Genomic DNA, 21,323 nt, shown 5'->3' with positions numbered 1-21,323 from the left:
GGGGTGGGGACACCGGGCGCACCCGGGACGAGGGACCCGCCTGGAGACCCGCCAGGGCCCCGCACCCCCTTCCGCCGAGGCAGGAGGAAGAAGAGGAGGAAGAGGAGGAAGACGAGGAGGAGGAGGGGGCGGGGACCGCGGGCGCTGACGAAGGCCGCGGCGGCGCCTCTGCCCCCGCCTCCCCCGTGAGCCGGTCCTGCCGTGACGCCGCGGCGAGGCGCGCAGGCGCAGCAGCTCCAGCGCCTGTTGTATCCGGCCGGCGCCTTTTCTCTCTTCCCCCTCCTCCCTCTCCCCGTCCGTCTGTCCGTCCGTGCCTCCCTCCCTCCCGCCCTCCCAGAGCCGCCGCGGTCGGTGCCGGTGCCGCCGCCGCTGCTGTGCGCGGCCTCCCCGTCCCCCGTGCGCCCGGCCGGCAGCGCCTCCGATCTCCCCGGCTGCCCCATGAAGCGATGGCAGCGGCCAACTTCGGCAAGATCCAGATAGGGATCTACGTGGAGATCAAGCGCAGCGATGGTCAGTGGGGCAGGGGCGTCGGAGCGGCCGCAGACCCCGGCCGGGCGCCGCCGCCGCCGCCGCCCCGGTGCGCGGCGCGCGGAGGGGGCTGCGCGCGGGGCCCATTGTGTGCGCGGGGCCGGGGAGTGGCCGGGCCTGGCGCGCGCTGCGGTTGTCAGGGGAGCGCTGGGGCTTGGCGGCGCAGGGCGGTTGCGCGGGGCGCGAGCGGCCGCGGCGGCCTCCGCTGGGGACGGGGAGGCTGCGGCAGGGCGGGGAGGGAGGGGCGGCGGCGGGGTGGGGGCTGGGGGGAGGGGGGAGGGCGAGGGGGGTGACGCGGGGTGGGGTGGGCTCGTGGGCGGGGGGAAAACGGGAGAGGTGCGAGACGTGCGGGGTGGCTGTGGGTGGGGGTGATGAGGGGATTTGGGGGGGAGAGGGGCGTGGGTGGGGAGGAGAGCCCGCGGGGCTTTTGGCAGGGAGGTGGGAGGGCCTAGGGGGAGGGTATGAGGTGATGGAGGGAGGAAAGGCCTTTAATGTAAAGAAATAACTTCTTCTTCGCTCTGGCGTATGAGCTGTGCTCTGAAAAAATGACACAACAGTATGCCCTGACAGAAATGCCTTTGGACACTTCCATCACTTGACAAAAAGCTTGATGTCATTGTTTCAGATGTTCTGTATGATTACAGTGCAAGAAGAGCGCTTACTGTTTATGCCCATGAGTTGTTGTTTCTCTGTTGGGGATCCAGTGTTTCTCATCTTGCCCAGCATCTCCTGGCGGGAGGATGTATGGTGCTGTCTAGAGATACATGTGAATAAAGGAGGCGTGTGTGACAGGTTTAGGGTGCTAACTCTTCATATTTGTCTGGTAGGAGAGAACTGAAATGGGAAGTTCACTGGCTGAATCAATGGCAGGTCACTCGTGACTTCAGCTCTTTAATTTGAGTGGGAATATGTCATCTGTTGTCGGCCTCTGTGAGGTCTGTGAAGCCTGCTAAACCGGGGTGGGGTTCTGCTGGGATTTTCTGGAAAGTTTTTTGTTTTTTTTTTTTTTTCCTCCAGGGTTCAGGAGCTTGCTACAGAATGAGCAGATGTTTCTAAGGGAAGAAAGAGCTGGAGGTCAAAGGCACTGAAGTTAGTGTGGTTTTGTCATAAGGCAGGAAACAAGCAGCCGGCAAGCTTTATGCAGCTTGTCTTTCTTGTGTCCCATACTGCAGCTCAGCCCTACAATAGAATAATGGTCGGTGTTGGCTGGACACTGTATTATACCTAACCCCTCAATTTGTGATTAGTGGCTTGTGCATCACGTGAAGAATCTGATAGGTCTGGCAGTTGCTTGCATAACTCCTGAAGATCTCTGTCTGGGGTTTCAGAAAACCTCACTGTAGCAACTTGTAAAACTGTTTTTCTGAGGTCTTCTAATAAATGTTACTGTTTGGTTTGTATGCCTTTGGAAAATAAAGCATGAGGATGCTTTGCAGCTTTTTTTTTTCCCCCCTCTGCAGGGTTCTGCTCACTTCTAATGTCAGAAATGAGGACAGTAACTCTTGAACATAACAATACTTTCTTTATTACTGTTAATGGTTTACATATTTTGCTGTATCATGTGATGCAGCACATTAAATATGTTACACATCAGTAATATACTAGCAGGATGCCTTCACAGCAGTTGCTCACACTGTAGGGTTTTGAGCATTTGTGCGAGCAACCAGACTGCAGTCCTGGTTATTGTGAGGTTTGCCTGGTTTTCGTTGGGACTGGAGGAGGAGGTGCCCCATTCTGGCTCAGGCTACTGCAGCTTTGTGTCATTCTCTCCCCATTAAACTGTAGGAGAAACTGTCCTAGGTATGTCGAAGGGAGCATTTTGAGAACGATGTCGAAGGACAGCCAGCATGAGATTGCTTTGCCTTTCAGAAGGTAGGTTTCCAACCTGAGCTGTGGTTGCACAGGCAATCGAAATTGATCTAGCTGCTTCTAACAAAGGGAGGGTCTTGCTGCCTGTGCCTCTGTCAGCTGTGCTGTTCCTACAAACTCTCCCATTCAGTGTGGCCAATGATTTTTTTTTTCCTAATGATGTAATACATTAATTGATGATTTGATTCACTAAGCACAGTAGAAGACTTTTGGACGTGCTAGTTTTCTACACGAGTAGTGAGTTTCAGTAGCTCACAGACGGATCTGTGACCCCAACGGTATTAGTGTGTAGGAAATGCATGGCCAGGGTGAAGTGGAAGTCTTCACATACAGTCTTCTGGTTCAGTAGCAGGGAGCTACCTGGAACTGCTCTACCCAGAACTGTATCCTAGGTAGAATCAGGGCTGTGTATCATACCAGCTACCCTTGGCTGAAAGCACGATTAAAACCGTTTAAGAAAGTTTTGGAGAAAGCAGTGTGTTGGTCTGGGCTTTTTTTTACATGTTGTCTTGTCTGCAGGGAGTCTTTTTTTAAATATTATTTTGAGAGGCATGTATAGTAATTGTTTAAAATTTCCTTATTTACCTGTTTATTTGCTGAATCCAGAGAAGAAAAAAGTTTTACTTTGTTAATGGGGTCATTTGAAAAAGTATGCATTTTTTCCCATGTGTCCACCAGTTATGTTAAACACTTTTCTGAATACAGAGTTTTATTAATTCCAGATAACTCTATTTTTCTTTAAATAAAAAGAAAACCTAACAGAAAAGCATGTTTTTGTTGAAACGTCAATGTTACAAGCCATACTTGTTCACTACAACAAAATTGCAAAGAGATGCAAAACACAATAAATATGAGAACAAGACCAGAACATTCTGGAAAGAAAAGTTACATACTCTGTCACTATGACAAGTTCTAATTAGGCTTAAGTGTTTCATGAGAGATTTCTTATAGGACTGAATAGGAAATAGATGTTGTGCAAATGAAAGGCATTGTTAGAAATCATGGCCAAAAACACATGAAAACCAATATCTGGAGAAAACCCAACATTTTCGAGGACTGACGCTGCAGAGCTGCTTGCTGTGTATCTGTTTTTTCTCAGTGGGTAAACATTGGTATAAATGTTGTCTAGAGTTGCAGATAATATTTCCAATTATAATTGGAATAACTAGTTATGTTCACTTAACGTGAGAGCATACTAAGTGGTCAGCTAGTTTGACTTTTTATAATCATTTCTGATACTGAAATTTACTACTTAGTATAATTTATGTATGTTGCTTGAAATATGCCTTGGTGATCTATCTTGGAAGCAGGAGAGAACTCCTTTGTTTTAGGTTGTGAATTGCTAAGAGTGGAACGCATTTCCAGTCTTGAAAAATGTGCCTTATCACACAGAAGCTTAGGGAGGTGGAGAGGGAGCCAGAACATACCTGCGAGACCTGCTGTAATGCTCCTGTCCAGAAGATGCTCCTTGTTGGGGTCTAAATACGGGCATTTGTCTGTTTGACGAATTCCCTTTACTCAAATAATGATAGCCCACCACTTTACGTGTGAACTTATACCTGTATCTGCACTTCTTGTGCATTATTCCATTAATGATGACAAAGACCCATATACCTACTTGGAGAAAGAATATCTCACATTTTTTTCCCCATAAATTCAGTCTTTTGCTGAAATAGGATAAATCTCTTATGCCCTGCAGCCCTTTAGTAAGCTGATTGGTGTTTTTCCTTTACTTTTTCAGTCCAATTGTGTTCTGTCCGTTTCCACCTCAGGCTGTTCCTATTCTCTCTGTCTTTGCAGACCTGAAATAATTCCTCGAAGGACAGAGAAATTAATTATATATTTGCTCATTTTGAAAGTGTTCGGGGGGAGTACAATTCTGATCTCACTGTGTCAGAAATAATGTAACAAGCATGAGGAGAAGGGACATTCTTGTAATTGGAAGAGTGACTGAAGATTTGACTGAACTTCCAGGAAAGGAAAAATGCTGAATTTTTAGGGATTAGCCATCAAATGGTGTAAAAAAGAAAGATCATGAGTTTGTGCCCATTTTTTCATAATACAAGAACAGGACAGCTGTCAGTGTTTGAAAGAGAAAACTTAAAACTGATAAAGGAGGATAGACTTGGTACAGTTATCACGTGGAGCTTGTTACCAGAGGAGACAGAGGCTAGAAGCATAGCAGAATTTTAAGAAGGATGGTAGGAATATCCAGTTTTACACTAAAAATAAAAAAAAAAAAACACCAGCAACTGTAAAAGGTAGTTTCTGTTCTTCCTGAGTCCGTCGTTTAAATAACCTCTAACTAACGGGATGTAGGAAAAAATCTTGCCTGTGGCTGTGTTATTTTTAATTGCCTACTTAAGAATTTTCTTCACTTGTCTCTGAAGCAGCTGGAACTGGTCACGGTTGAAGATAATCCATCTAGTCCAAAAACCTACTGGCAGCTCCTCTCTCCTTAGGCTTGCCAAAACATCATGGTAACTGTTTCACCTTCAAAAACAAATGAGACTAAATTTTTGTAATGGTCAGGACTGTAATTTTTTTCTTTAAAGCCCAACTTCTGTGAAATTGATGTTTCTCAGAGTTGAGAGGTCTGTAGCATCCTCTGTCTTCTAGGTAGTCCTGTATGATGATCTTGATCTTTACGTACAACTCCCAATAGCAACAACGATTTTATAGCAGGATAGAAGGTATAACAACGCTATAAAAATTCTGTTCAGCTTTGGGTGGTCACCCCATTTTACAAGCTCTTGAGGATAGATTTAAATGGTAATGTGTTTTTACCGTTTCCTTCGGTGACATACATCTGTTAGTTCCCTGTGATTAAGACTTTCTTGTTACCACATTTAAATCATTTGACTCTGTTACCTAATCCCTATGTAAGCCATACGGACACAATGTGTCTTTGTCCTTCCATAGTGACCAGACGACATGCAGGGTTTCAAGTCTGCTATTGCTGGTCAAGCTAATGGGTCCAACATTTAGGCTTACTTACCTGGTGTAGGTTCTTAGATTGTTACATCCAGAGTTTCTGGGGATTTTTACTACAGAAGTGCTGACCAGGAGGATGTGTTCAATTTTCTGTGTCCTTTTTGAAATCACTTTTTAAGTGTTCAGCTTTTGTATGCAGTAAGTGGATTTTCACTGTAACTTGCAGATTCTCAGATATTTACGTAGGCCTTCTGTATTTTGTATAAATAGCTTTTGAATGACAAGAGTTGAGTTCTAATCTTCAGAGAATCTTCTCATCTTTGTTCCATAAGTGTGTTTAATACAGCATTACAAGGACATGCCTTTTTACAAGGGCATGTAGTGATAGGACAAGGGCTAACGGCTTCAAACTGAAAGAAGGTAGATTTAGATTAGATGTAAGGAAGAAGTTCTTCACTGTGAGGGTGGTGAGGCACTGGAACAGGTTGCCCAGAGACGTTTTGGATGCCCCATCCCTGGAAGTGTTCAAGGCCAGGCTGGATGGGGCTTTGAGCAACCTGGTCTAGTGGAAGGTCCCATGGCAGGGGGGTTGGAACTAGATGATCTTTGAAGGTCCCTTCTGACCCCAACTGTTCTGTGATTACATACTGGCAACAATGTCTTTAGAGCTCTATGTGGCTACTAGGATTACACAGCTTGTATTGTATGTTTTTTCCCCTCTAATCATGTTGTGGGAGAATCTATCCTTTGTTTCTGTTTGATAGGTAAAGTTACTGCTCTTTCCACCCACTCTCTATGATGGCCTGTTGCCTGGTCCCAGTTTTACTTGTCGTTTGTTCTTACGGCTTTATGAACTGAAGACTTTGCTGTGCTTCTATAGCACCAAGCATGGCTTCCCACCTTGTTGAGGTGGGAAAAGATGGTAAATTGTTGGGAAGAGGTCATGCCTGACTGAAAAGTAAAGTCATTGCAAAAGTGTCTCTTTCTGTTTGCTCTAGAAGATAAATTAGCCTTTTGAGTTCTTTTAATACATCCACTTACCATAGGACAATGTAGAGAAATGAGTATGAAATATTTACCGGGTGAGCTCCTTTCCTGGAGCACAAAATCTGTAGCATATTTGTTAGCTTGACCTGTGGAATATGCCACTGTGATTTTTTTGTGCTTGAGGAATAAGTAACAGAATGGAGTAAATTCGCTTAATTGCTTTGTTCTTGTTTAAGTTCTTCCTTTGTAAATGTTTACTGCTTGTATCATAAAGTGTGATTTTTTTTTTTTATTTTTAAAAACTTTTTTCTCATCTTATTGTTTGTTGGGTTATCTTGTCTTCCTCACCGTACTGTATGACTGGACTTGGGATGAGGAAGAGAATGCTGCGGTCAACTCGTGGTGAACACTAAAATGTGGTGTTCACTACAATTGTTCACAGGATGTTTAGTCTGTAGAGGAAAATAATTCAATGACTTTTGATACATTAAAGGTTTATGTTAACTTTTCAGAGTTAAGTTAAATTTCTAATGTAATGCAAAAAGTAAGATCCGGAAGTCCATAGTAAGGACTACCAAGCAGTCTTGACTTTGTCCAGTAGTGAGAATGTGTAGTAAACAAAATATATGGTCAGGCATGATGGTGTTTGTAATTTAAAACTGAAGAGTTTTTAAGAAGACATTGGCTTTTAATAGTCAGTTTCTCATTAGGCCTCTGTAGCATAGTTAAAATTATTTGGAGGCATAGATGCTTTCAGTGTGTATTACCAGATGTAGGGTAGAAGGTTTTTATGGAGCTGTAATACATTCTTTGTTATATCTGTTCATCTATTTCAAAAACATTAACAAGCTTTCACATATATGAACAATTCTTTTTGCTTGCTTGAAAGCTTATATATGTTTTCCACTTTTACCACTTGTGCCTTTTCAGAAGTCTTTTTATGTTTTTGGAGGGAATAGTTACAGTTCCTTCTAATGTAGTTTTTAAAAATTTGCTTGCAGTTGTATATTCCAAACCTCTGGGTTTTATTGTGACTTGGTATTTGGGGTTTTAGTGAAATTGTTCTCAATACTGAACTGAACATAGGCACTAAAACAAATGTTCCTAGCTATATATTGTTTGGATCAATTTTTCCTGGGTTTTAGTAGAGAGTTTTATACTTAGGTAAGACTGTTAGACACTCACCATAAAATTAAGTTAGCTACAGTTAATTTTGACTATTGGTGTGATTCCACATCTGTTTAAGATATTTAACTCTGGGCTGCTTTTGTCTGTCCACTGCACCGGTGTTAGTTTTTAGTTAGATGTGTTGTAGGGAAGTGAGGGACGGAGGGACGGCAGGGAACTAAAACTATGGTAATCCAGATGTGGATTGCCTTAAACTGCTGTTAGCTGTATCCTCAAACCTGTTCATATTGTGTATGTACAGGCCCATGTGCTGTTCCTTCTTTTTCTGTCCTCGTTCCTTTCCTTAAAAAGTTCAGTTTTATGTTGCTGTTTGAGTACTGGTTTTTTTATTCTCATTCTAAGAATTAAAAAGCCTATAGGTTCCTATAGTGTTCCCAATATAGATAGATGATTGACTTGATTTTCCTACACCTTTAACCTCTGTAAAGGGACGCTTTGAATTCTGTAGTAAGTGTTTAGCTATGAGACAGTACTCAGTGTGTCTGATACCCTGGAAATGCATTGTGTTCATGTCCCCGGAAGGTATAATGATAAACAGGTCAGTTGTGGCTTAAATATCCATAAACCATTGATTTACTAGAAGTCAGTGAAGTACACCTGCCATGTTAAATGCTTTTCTCAAGTGGAGCCACCACTGGAGGTAGAACAGGGGGCTAGATGTTCTTCTCTTGTGCTACTCTTCTCCATGCCTGGTAATTGCTCCTGGGAAACAGCAGCCACAGGTAGTAGTTCTCTGGGAGGGTGTTACAAAGATGGCATTGCCATTTCCCTGTTAAAAAGGGTTCTGTGGAGTTAATTTTGCTTCTTTGAATTTGGTCATTGCTAAATATGTAAAACTAGGTTTTACATCTGTTAGACAAAAGGTAATAAAGCTGTGTGAAAAATTACATTAGAATTACCTTTCCTGGAAAAGAGAACGAATTTATCAGGCTTACGCTTATTAGTTTTTTTAAGGTGTGTAAGTGCACTGAGTCATTTACATGAGCAGAACATGCCTAGAAGACTTTTGATAACTCTAGTATTACAGTCTAAATTCAGTTGCTTCATGTTGCTAAGAACTCAAGTTTATTTTAGCATTGGTTAGCTAAAAGGAGTAGGTAGAGGTTCTTGAAGATAACTCTGTAAAACTGTGTGTCTAACCAAAACCTCAAGTGACATTTTAAAAAATATGAATTATCAGTTAGATTTAGTAATGAAGCCACTTGATCCGTTTTTTCTCTCTTTTTTTTTTTTTTTTTTTTTTGGAACAGGGTCTTGTTTAGCAACATTGAGTCTGATCTTATATTTGACTCTTGAGAAAGAAGAATGAGGGATTTTGCTGCTTAAAGGCTTGAATGTGGTAGTAGGGTTTTTTATTTTGCTTTATTCAAATAATATGCTTTCAGTATAGCTTATTGTTTTTACCTAGTGGCAGTTCTGGTTGCATCAGGCATAAGCTACTTTTAAGTTTCCCAGACTTGTAAAGGGACAGTCTGTGGCATTCCTTGCCACTTCTGCAATGCCAACACAGTAAAACTAATTGTCCAATCCCAAGCAGTAACAAAGTGACTTCAGGTAACTTGCAGATAACAAAGATCTTTTACTTTGGTTTCATTTTTATGAGTGGGTCATGCTTTTCACATAGGGGAATGTTACTTGCTTTCCATTTATCAGTAATCCCACTGAAGCTTTGTCAAGTGCAAGTTTGAGTTTTTCATGGCTCCCATCAGGCACTGACAGCTCTGTGTCATCCCAGGTATCGGAAATGTGAGTATTTTCAGTCTCTTCTGTTACTTACAGGATAGTATGTTAAGAGTTGCCTTCAATGGGTGAACACACTGAATGGGTGAGTGGAGGGAGGTGGAGCGTGGGCTTTGTTTAAAACTTTCTCTTTAGAAGCAAGGTGCGTAGTATACTTGTGTCTTTGCAGAGTTTGGCTCTGGAATTTTTGTTGCACAGTGCTGCACATTTTGCAGTCACTGAAATGTGTTACTTTCCCCTTGTGGCTGAACTACATATGGAGTTTGAGGTGTATTTCTGACCGATCTATAAAAATGTTTGCTAGAGATGCAGGCATGCATAATGATGCGGTGATGAGGATCTCTGGCTCTAGGAAGAGGGCAGTGGAAGTGAATTCAGTTTGAAAAGCACATGCACGCTTAGATTTTGGAATACTCCCAAGTTTCTGATTCAATTTTGAGTTATATTTGCATGTTCTTCTATACTTTTATGAATTGAACTTCCCAGTTCATTTTGACATTTTGATAGGATAGGAATTCAAGTGGTGGTGAATGAGGTGACTATAAATCACAACCTGATGATTTTTAAGTTACAGTAAGCTTTCATCAAACGGAGAGAAGAATTAAAATATTACTTAAAGTTTTCTTGTTGGTTTGAGCCTTTAGAACCTTGTTAAGGTACGGAAGAAATACAAGCTTTAAACCTGTATGAGAGTAAAGGCTTCTGACTTTTAATCAGGAGCAACAGTTGGCAGCTCTGTAATGAATTAAGTAATGGTAAATATTCTTACTAAATGTAATATTGTAAAGTAAGGGAAATTAAAAAAAATCCCAAACAACAAAACACTATTTGACAGGGTGGGTTATGAAAGGCAAATTGTACCGTTTGAAAACATCTATAGAACGTGCTGGTAGAAATTTTCTGTGTAATGCAGGAAGCTATTGTTTCTAGGCAGCTACTGTCAGCTTCAGAGAAAGTAGAGAAAATCGTAAAAAGGAGGTCTCTGCCATTTATTGAAGCAACAAACAAAATGAGAAAGGGGGAAGGGAGAGAGAAGACTGGCCAAGTCATCTCAGTCTTTTGGCAGAGGGTATTCACCACACTGTTTGAATCCACCACAATTCTAAATCCTGTTGCTAAAAAAATTTCAGCAACCACTAAACCCCAATGCTGTTTGAAAGAGATACTTGACTGAATCTATTTTTGCTCCTACATACCATAACTGTATTGAAATTTATACTGAACACAGAGGACTTTGATCTGCAAAAGTATATAGCAAAGTATTCTGGAGAGGAACTTTCAGAAGCAGTTTTAAAAGATTTTAAAGAAGCTGCCTGCAAAATTGTCCTGAAGGATTCCAAGGAACTGCTGACTAAATGTGCAAAAAAGATGTCAAATTATGTTCAAATTTACAAAACTAAAAAAATATATATAAGAAGACATTGAACTATTCCTGCAACTTGTTTACAAGTTGTCAACTCATAGGAAAGATGTGAATGTCATTAGCAGGAATGGAATGAAAACCTTCACTTATGCAGTGGCAGTAAAAGAAAAATGTGATAGAGGACAGAAAATACTATCATGGCATATATTAATGTCTTGTTCTCATTTGGATAGAGTTTGCAGCTGTGATTGCTTAATCTTCCTTGAATCTGAGAGCTGGAGGGGGTTCGTTGGGGTTGTGAAAGGGACCTGTGGGCACTGGAAAACCTCACAGGAATTTTGAAAACGGGTAGATTATTGTTGGTTTGGTTTGGGCTTTTTTTACACTTTGGAAGGGAGATTGCTATGTGAATAGATGACAAAATGAAGATTGCTTTATGAAAAGCAAATGAAAACTCCCCCCCCCCCCCCCCGACTTTTATTGAAATTGGAGGATTTTTTTTTTTTTAAAGCTTATGAAGTGTTTCTACCTTTTTGGAGGTTCCTCCGTCTCCTTAAAGTATGCTTACCGCTACCATAAGAAGTACCCCAGTGGATCAGACCAATGGTTCATCTAGCCCAGCAGTGGTAGGAGAGGTTATTTCGGGAAAGCAGGTCAGCCTTGCCACTGTCCGCAGTCTTTGTCTTCCCCCAGTATCCAGAATTATATCTGGGATATTAGAAGTACAACTCTGCCTAGTCCTATTAAATATCCATTTATAGACCTGTTGTCTGTGAATTTATTGAATACCTTTCTGATCCAACTTACACTGTCTGCCTCCACAACCTCTTGTGGAAGCAAGATCGGGAAGTTCCCTGCTTGCTGCATAGAAAAGTACATTACTACTTTTATCTGCCTGAAACCAATGTGCCTTAAGAGACTGCTCCCAGGTTTAGTATTGCAGGATTTGGTGAATAACAGTTGCCACTCATTTTGTCCTTTATGGTTGTAAAGTGCATCCAAATCCGCCTGCAGTCTTTTCCTCAAAAGTGAGCAGTCTCACCTGCCTTAATATCTTCATTCTCTTCATCTTCTTAGTTGTCCTTCTCTTTATCTTCTCTAATTCCGCTACATCTTTTTTGAGGTGTGGAGACTGGTGCCACAGTACTTGAGATGGGGTATACCAAAGTTTTATTTATAGTTTGAAAATGACACTTGCTTTTATGTTTTACTGGCTTTTTTTGTTGTTGCAGCTGCATGTTGAGTCAATGTTTTTAGAGAACTGTAGGTGTTAACTTAAGGATCTCTTACTTGAGTTGTAACTTCCAGTTCCAGTTTCAGCATTGTGTACCCATAATTTAGATTATTTTCTCTGGGTGCATTAGCTTTCTTTTGTCTATGTTGAAGCTCATCTGCCACCTTTTTGTGTACTCCCTTATTTTTGAGAGGCCCTGTTGAAGTCATGGCATCTGACTACCCAAAAAGCTGTCTTGCCAAAGGATCAGACCCCAAATTTAGTGTAATTCAGAGTGTAACTGAACACCAGGCTAGAAGATGATGTGTAAGTTTCTAGCTGATGTTTTGAAAGGCCTGTATCTTAAAAGAAAACAGTGCTTCACCTTCCCAGTCCCCTCTTTCATTAGCACTTGTTTTCATGTAATCTTCTTGTACAGAGGATTAAAGTATTTCATGATTTGGACTGTTCTGATTGTGAATTTATCTTGCATGTCATTTTAGTCTAGTGTCCTGGTACCATGGTCATTCTCATTGCACATGTGCTAGTTCACTTCCAGGCTCCCATCTGGAGTGAACCAGATGACCTGCCTCCTGCAGGAAACCTAAACTTCCTTGATTGGTTCTTGAGAAGAGACCTCAACTGCATCATTTTGGCTATCACTGCTTGGACAGTCCTTCTGCATTTTAGTAAGCGTCGCACTTTCATATTCTTGTGCATGTCGCTGGGCATGCAGCACATGCTTCTTCCTGTTCATGCTCTAAAAGCATCATAGTGGGAGGCTGCAATGCAGTTTTCTCACTTTTGTGTAGGTCAAGATGAATAACCATAAAAAAAAATTTCAGAGGTCTTAGGGCTCTAGGCATGCCACTTGGGACAACGGGGGTGCACCTGTACAAGGATTTCAGTTCAGATCAAAAATGGATGTTGGACATGTGTCTTCTGTTCAGCCCTTATGTCCTCATGCTATGCTTTATTTCAGTTTGAAAGTGGCCTTGGAGCACACTAAATTCCTTTTGGGTGAAATTTAGCTGGAGGGTACACTCCAGATATGTACATGATGCACTCCAGCAAGGGGTGTTCAGTCTGTGGCACTAGACCCGCCCCCAGTCCCCTCCAAAATGCGCGGTATGAGTGTCTGATCCCCAGCACCACCTGCTTTGCTCTGCAGATCTGCTGCTGTTGCAGTATGCTACTTGCTATCATAGGCACAGCTGAGGGACCTGGGTTGAGCACTAAGTGCTGTAGTTGTGAGCAATGTGCCATGAAAGATGCTGTCCCAGGGCTGTGTGGACATGAACCAACCTGTACCAGTTGTCTTAGGGTTTCTGTCCATGGTGTGGTCTGGAAAAAAGGCACGGAGGTGATCTCCAGGACTTCAGGTTTTTCTGTTACAACCTAGTACTGCCTGCTGCTTGAGAATGAGAAGGTTGGTCGTGGGTTATGCCATGTTTCAGTAAGAGCATGACACAATCTAACTTGACAGCAAGTGATAGATCCTGGTAGGAGTTGCCTCCCCATCAAAAAAAGAAAGACCGTTGCGGTACCCTAACAACAAAAGCAGCATGACTGAATAAAAGGATTGTAGGTCATGGAGCAATTGGCCATCACATTAACATCAATTTTGGAAGTAATTACAGCTCATCCTGCTTGCTTTTGCATTAAAACAAGGGGAAGAATTGCAAATCAAATCGAAGCATTCTAGGAATGCACAGTGCCTCAACTAAAAGTAGTAGCAAACAGTGGAGGACAGATGCTGAAGTGCTTTTAGTCTCTGTGTCCCAAACTAAGAGTCCTAGAGGTGGAGCAGGTAAACATGGTGCTGAATCCTGGAGCTGAGTGCATGGTGACCTGACCTGAGCTTGGCCCTCCCGGGGCGTCAGTATGAGAGAGGCTTTGCACAGCATTACCGGTATCGACCCATTATGAAGGTCAGCCATAAGTTTCTCTGAATTTCAGTACAATATTTCGTAGAATGTGAAAAATTATTCAGCTGAAGTTTAATACAAGAATGGTAATGTATTTAAGACAAGTGATGATAGCGTACCTAATAATCTCTACCTAATAGCGTGCCTTCTGGGATCAGTTTTGGGACTGGCTGGCTGTTTTTTCCCATCCATTACAGTTACTCACTCCTGGTCATAACACAGAAAGTAACATTGTTCTTGGGAAACTTCATTACTATGCTAGAGTGGGAGTATCATCTCTGTGGAGATGTATATCATTCAGGAAGATTAGGAAGTATGGAATGAAACAACTGGGGTAAAACGTGGCACAAAGTAAATGTGCTTTTGCTATAGATTGGGAGATCATAAACTGTAAATGACAGGAGAAAAATCTTGATATTCTAGTTAATCACAAAATCAGTGTGGACTACCAGGGTGAAGTGACAAGGGAAAAAGTGAGTGCAATTTCAGAATTGCTATTATTTGGCAGTGAGTGCTCCTGTGGAAAGCAGTCTGGAGCTCCTGTGGGATATTGCACCTCGTCCTGGTTGACAGTGTTGGAAAAGAAGATACTCCTAAAAGACTGAAACAGGTAGAGGTAGGCTCACTGTTCTTGTACAGGTGTGTTTGTACAAGTCATAAAAGAAAGCACAGAGTACTAAATGACTGTGAACACATGTAATCTGTAAAAAAGTTTGTATATGTTGACAACAAGGTGCTAGTGCAGTTTTCTGGGGTGAATAGCAGAGGCAGACCACCTAATAGCATAAAGGTGAAATGCATTCAGTTTATTGAAGGGTTTCTAGGGGACTTACGGTAGTATGTGTTAGATATGATTGGACAGGTGCTTCCTTCCAAATATCTTTTTCTGTGGCTAAGTTATATGTGGAGAACTTATCCGCTCTTAAAAATGATAGTATGACTGGCACGGTACAGCTGAGATAACTTGATGATAAATGTCTAAATATCAGTGCATCTGTTGGCCATTGTGATTTGATACTTCTTTATGAATTGAGCTGCTTTAAAAACATCTCCTTTCTCGCTCTGACACTGACACCTACAGAGGCAATATGTAGCTGTAGCTTCTGAATGCTACGGTGCTGAGATGCTCTTGACAATCTTTTGTGAAACCTGTGGGATGACTGCCATTGATTTCAGTGGTAATTGAAGCTTCTGAAAGCAAATAAAGGGAAGATGTTTTAGGAGGAGATCACTAATGTAAAAAAATGTCCTTTGAAATGTGCTTAAAAGAGTATTAGCTCCCCACCCCCAAAAGAAACTGGACCTGCCTTGAAGGGAAGTGAAAAACCAAAGTGTTCCTCTGACTGGGGAAACCACAGGAAACTTGTTTTGAATGTGAAGGGAAATTTTAGAGATCGGCTTGCAAAATGAAAGGTCAGCAGAAAACCCCAAGGAATCACAATGTGAAAAGATTGGAGATTTGACAATTATTAGAGAGGCAAAAACCGTAACAGCAGCACTGGGATGCAGCTCTAGGTAACTGCTTTAGAGAAGGTGCATCAGTATGGACAGCTAACAAGTTCAGCTAGACTGAGCACAGCAAATTATAATTTAGTCATTCGGAGCGGAGGGGCTTGTTGGTGTCGAATGCAAGGGGAACAAAAAAGTCACTTGTGTCCTGTTCATTGTATGAGGGACATTAAATATGCTGTTTGTATTCTGAAGCTAAATACTATACGCAGTTCAGTGGCATGTCTATGTGTTGGTTTTTTCCCCCCTCTTCATTTGTTAGTGGACTGTCTGTAAGATCTGTGAACTTTGTTTTTGTAAAGCACTACGTTTGATTGGTTTTTGCACAGAAATTAGATACATATCTTAGGTGGGGATTTTTCTGAGTTTGGTAGCTTTCTAGATGGGGGCAAGAGTAGATTAAGTTGGATTTTAGTTCAAAGCTGAAATATACAGGCAGGTATGGGAAACTTGATTTGGGTAATATTAGTTTCTGTTCTCAAAATGCCTGTCTGTTACATTATAGAGATTTACAGAGATCATAAAATGTGATTGTAGCATGCTTGTTGTTTGAAGGACTTGGGTATTGCTGTGATAATTTAGAGAATAAAAAAAAATGAGTTGGTAGCTAAGGATCATTCACAAAAATAGATATTAAAATGTATCTTTAATTAAAATTATATGGGTTTTTTTTAATATTTAAGAACTTGCTTTAGAAATATGGCAGGTACTGTGTATGTTTAGTGACCCATTTGAGAGTGTAATGAGACTATAACTAAGGTAACAGACAAGACAATAAGGAAGGCTGGCAAAACCAAAATAAATCTATATGAAAATAAAACAAAACTAAAGCATAACTGTGGTAGATACAAAGAAAATGGGAGGCTACTTGTTTGTGGATAAATGAAACTTTGAAACAAAAGATAATCAAACATGTTTAGTGTTGTGGAGAAAGAAACATCTGTCATTAGTAACTGCTGGTTTTTCCTTGGGGGATTAGCAGCAGGACTGTCTGTGTAGCACAGGGAGGGCCATGACAAGCGCTGATCGCCTGAATAGGGATGTCGCCACAGTTGACATTGCTGGAGACACTGAGCCTGGAATTCTCTTTTTCCTTGGGATTTTTTCCGTGAAGTTTGGTATAGATGTTGTCTGGTGAGTAGAGGATTATTTTTCACCTCCCTGAGCTCAGTGAGAGCAGGAAAGCCCTTCCACCACACTTGCCAGGATTGGAGCCTGTAGCGCACAAGACAATTTTCTGGACCATGGTAATTCTGGTAAATGCTGCTTCTGGATTTGCAGCCTCATGTTTCTCCTAAACGTATTTTTTTCTGTACATGTAACTTGGGGGTTGTATTATTTTTAAAAGAGAGCGAAGAAAATTCTACTTTTCGCAATTTTCATTTTTGAATATGAAGTGGCAGAGGGTGAAGGTCAATCCTGTCCAGGTGTCTAGATGAGATAACATAACATGTATATTAGGCCCTCATGAATGTGATTAGGAAAATCATGGCTATTTCACAAATGCCTGTTATAATCCTTTAAGGGATGGGTAGCTTCTGTTGCAATGGTCATCCTCAGCAAGACTCTGTAGCAGCTGTTAAGTTGTAGTATATTTTTGCATTCATCTATGAAACATCTATTGTTGGTGCACTTAGAAAAGCTAAGTGCTTGGCTGACAGACCACTGCCTGAGCTAATATAACACATTTGTGCTCCTAAAGAAGTGGCAAGTTCAGAGGATGTAACATAAGCTGTGAGTTTCCTTTATTGAATGTTGGGTCCGTTAACACTGCCATAGCCTGCTAAAAATAATTGCCTGGGTTTGAGCTGACAAGGCTTAAAAAACTGTATGATGGTCATAGCGTAATGCTGCCAGGCAGGGTCCTGCTACTGTTTTTGGGGGAGGAATGAGATGGTCATAGTGGAAATGATGAACCTTTCTTCTACATAGCCTGATCCAGAGCCTGTGTGTAAATTTTTAATTATTATGGCTCAAAGACATTTCTAAGACTTCACAAAACTTTTGCATGAGATGTGTGAGTACAGTGTCTTTTGGGGCGGGTGCACTTTAATTACGTGGAAGGGTGGGAAAGGCTGTGGTCCTTTTCCAGCCTCGTTTCTTGAGTCACTTGGGAGAGCGCAGAGGGGTTTGAGTCACATGTCAGCCAGGGCTGTAGCCCAGACAGTAATTTAGAAAACACCAACCCATATTTAACACTGATAACTTACGTTTCTGAAAAGTGTTAGGAAGATGAGAAGACCGTGGTTTTAGTATTGTCATTGATCACTGCTTCAAAATTGCGGTGGTTTGGAGAAGTTTTGCAGGTAGAAAATGTTCAGTTTGCTTAGAGGTAAGGATCTAAGTACAGCTTGGTATTTGCGATCAGTTGGCACTGCTACCTAGGTTGAAAGTTAGTTAAAATGTTTGATTTAGCCCTGGTTATTTGCTTTTGCTGCTGCTTCGTGAACCTTTTTCTGCACCGATAGTTACCTTAAGAACTTTTACAATAGAGGGGATTTATCTGAGTTCTGCAGATGTTTATGCTTGCTTTCTTCTGTTTTGTCAGGTGTTCGTCAGATGACTAGGAAGAGAGGGAATGGAGAGTTGATGTTCTTCACTTGTATTGATTAGGGTGAAAATATTGTAACGTATGTGTATTTAAGGTAATAATAAAGTGTTGGCTTCACATACGTTTGTGTTGTATTTGTAGCAATATTTTCTGCATGCTCTAGTCGGCAGGAGATAAGCCAGATGCCACACCCTGTATGACAGAACATATTTACACAAATAATAGCCTTTTCAAATAAATTCTCCATTAGTTTTGATCCCTATAGCAATGGAACGACTTCCCAGAAAAAGCTTTGCCTGTGATGTGAATTCTAATCATGTGAGGAGAAGCACTAGAAATTAAGGAAACACCGAGTGAAGAGTAGATGTATCAGCACTATGGCTCTACTTTCTTCTTTTGTTTTTGAGATGTGTCTGAAGATAGTCTTTCTTGAATCACTTGTTCCTTTTTTAGTTTGTCATCATGCACATTCGTGTTTACATGGACATGTTTACATTTCAGATTTTGATACCAACTCTAGAAAATGCACCAGAAATCAGGGACATTGCCTTCAACCACTCTCTGCAGATTGATTTGGCTCTTGTGCTTTAGCATTTGCAGCTTGGTCTTGCTTTATATGCTAGACGAGGTTTATGCCAGCCTAATTGGTTGCTGGCATTCCTGAATTTCACAGCTGCTGTATTCAGCTGTGTACTAGAAAAGTATAATGGAATACTGTTCGTGGAGAGCAAGAGGCAATTGTAAAGATGTAAATGTGCTTTCTGGCACTTCAGTAACATGTAAACTTTCAGTAACACAAAGAATTTTTAGGAACAAATTGTATGAGTACATTGCCAGTTTAAACATTATAGTATACATTTTCTATTTAAGCTGAGAATATTTGGAAGATGGACATAACTTTTATTTTTGTTAGTGTTTTTTTTAATTCAGTCGTGACTTTCTTGGCCAGGGAACAGATGAAATCTGGCACAGAGATGGAAGGTTTATTGTGATTCTTTTGTTGCGGCATGCTGGCTTACTGTGTTTGTGAGAGTGTTCAGTACTTTCTATTCATTCATCAGTGTGCTTTGATCTCCTTTGACGTGTTATGGCAAAGATTAAAACTTTTTAAATTATTATTTGTTCTGTGTCAAAAGTAATAGAGCACAGGAGCAGGTAATAGGAGTTATATGATGGCTCTGTGACTAATATAGTGTCACAGGTTTCAGCTGTGAATAGTGCTTTTATTCAAAATTTATAAAATTTGGTAACATACTAAAGATTATTATAATATTCTACAGAATTTGTTTTGCTAAACTTACGTTTTTCGTGTATCGTTTTTCTCTTGATTCTGGATTGACAGGTGGGCCAAGCCTTAAAAAAGTAGCAGAAGATTATACCAGTGTAAGCTTGAGGAGTCTTCCAATTCCCAGTTTTTGTGTCCTTGTGGTTCCAGCATGCTCTTTGTAGAAGTGGCAGGAGTGGCACTGCTACAGGAAGACAGTGGCTTCTGTTGCTACTTTGCTGATGGACCAGATAGCTAATTGAAACAGTTCTACAACAGGGGGTTCTTGCACAAAATTAAGTCCCCAGAGGTTATTAAATGCAGAAGAGTTAATGGAGAGGTGTATTGAGGACCTTGCACAAAGAAAACTTGCACAAAAATGCTTGTCCAAGGAAATAAGGTGCGAGAGCGTGCTCGGTAAGCCTGCTTCAGCCCAGCCACCAGCAGAATTTGGGCAGGGTCCTGGGGGCAGGATGCGTGCCTACACAACGTCCTTTGGGTGAGGGGAAAGGGAGGAGTGGCTGTGCGCGGAGGGGAGGGCATGGCGGTGGTCCCTGCCGGCACATCTCCTGGCAGCGCCTCGGTGGGGAATGCAGGCCAGACCGTCCCTGCAGAGCACACAGCTGGGGTGCCCGGGAGAATGGTGCTCAGGAAGCACAAATGGAAGGGTTTGTTCAGACAAAACACAGGTCAGGGAAATAAAAACTAGTGAATGCTAGAGGAAAGGAACCAAGTGATGCAAAGGGGGAGGCTTTTTTTTTTTTTTTTTAAGTAAAAAAACTACTTAACCTTCTTCAGTAGTGGAGTGAATCTTATGCTTTGGGCAAGGACAAGCACAGAGGTTGTAAATGCGTATGTAATGTATATTGCTGGCGAGGTGAGCACCGCAGATGTGAAAGCAGTGCTGCCCAGGGCTGCCAGCTGCTCTGCAAGTCCCCTGAGTGCTACGCTTTGCCTGAATTTCAGTTGGTCTCTTCCTCTGCACATTATATTAGAGTACACAGGTTTGCTGTTACCTTCCATGACGCTTCCCCATAGTCTCTCTTCTTGCTTAATTTTAACTAGGTGTGAATGTTTAGGCAGCCTTTGCAATAAAAGAACTATTAACAGTATACATTTGTTATTTGTGCTGTTAGGTGAGATAATTTGGGATATCAGTCAAGGTTTTTCTTCCTTTCTGTCCCTCAGCAAGCCCTAGGAGGCTTAGACTGTATAAAAACATTAACTTTGGAAAACTGTGGAATTATGACTGAAATGGCTAGAACAGAAGTTTGAAACAGCCAGGGGAAGAGAAAACTAGAGTAGATTTGGGGGGCTGGGAGTTTTAGGAAAGAAGAGAAGGTGTAAGGACCGTGCTGTGTTTCACTCCTACCGGGTGCTCGGCGGCAGCAGCGTATGCACGGACTGTTCCAGGACAGTAGCTCGTGCTTTGGGAGCTGCACATGACCCTTGGGCACCTGGGGGGTGGCTTGGGGAGGGTGGCATGAGGGATTGCCTGTCGTGCTGTGGCTCATTAAAGGAGGGTTAGAGGAGCAGTTGCATTGGACTCATGTTCTTTAGAAACCCCAGTTCTTGGTGCTCTTACGGCAAAGCACAGATGTAAAATCAGGTTGACTCCTGGGTCTTGATCCTTTTGTGTCAGTGCATGGCTGCTCTGCTCTTCCAGTTGCTCCTCGCTACTGTGCGTAGGAAATCGGACATAAAAGAATTGTGCTACACTACATATTTAAGAAGAAAAATCCCTATTCCTACAGAAAGTTTACTGGTTTTATCGTACCTTATGAGGGTTTGCTGGCTTCGGGTCTTTCACTGTAGAAGTCAAAGCACGGCACCTTAACTCCAGCTCAGAAGTCTGTGTAAGCAGCTGTTTCTAAAATGATGATTTGTAGTATTGTTGCAGGCAGTTTAATTTTAGTTGAATTACCAACTCATTGGATGCCCATAAGAAATGGATATCAGAATACAATTTCAGAGGGCTTCACTCCTGTGTTGGGACATGTAATGTTGTATCAGCCTAGAAGGGGGACAGACAAGCCTTTGTGGAGCGCACCACGGGAGACTTTACTGCCCGTGGGAGACTTGTGGTATTGGAGTTTTCTTCTCTCAAGAAAAGAGAGTCTGAAGTGGTGTGGCTTTCACGTGGTGTTTTGTTTACTTACCACTCAGTTTTCTGTTCATTGAACTTTTCGTTTGTATGCTGACTGCCCCGTTAGAGCCTCCACTGGTGGATCAGGTCTGAGCCACTTCAC

The 21,323-nt window shown here is 41.8% G+C and overlaps 1 protein-coding gene across 4 annotated transcripts in view; it reads left to right on the top strand.

The window, feature by feature from the left end:
• Window positions 1-329: 329 nt before the first annotated feature.
• The window catches only part of KIF2A (kinesin family member 2A), a 59,844-nt gene continuing 38,850 nt past the window's right edge, over window positions 330-21,323 (top strand). For all 4 annotated transcript variants that reach the window (XM_050913480.1, XM_050913478.1, XM_050913479.1 and 1 more), the window contains exon 1: window positions 330-510. In XM_050913480.1, coding sequence (XP_050769437.1) covers window positions 447-510 — 64 coding nt within the window. In that variant the 5' untranslated portion in view covers window positions 330-446. The remainder of the gene's footprint in view (window positions 511-21,323) is intronic.

The sequence above is a fragment of the Gymnogyps californianus genome, chromosome Z, assembly GCF_018139145.2.
Source record: "Gymnogyps californianus isolate 813 chromosome Z, ASM1813914v2, whole genome shotgun sequence".
Lineage (NCBI taxonomy): Eukaryota > Metazoa > Chordata > Aves > Accipitriformes > Cathartidae > Gymnogyps > Gymnogyps californianus.
This window is presented reverse-complemented; position numbering and strand designations above follow the sequence as displayed.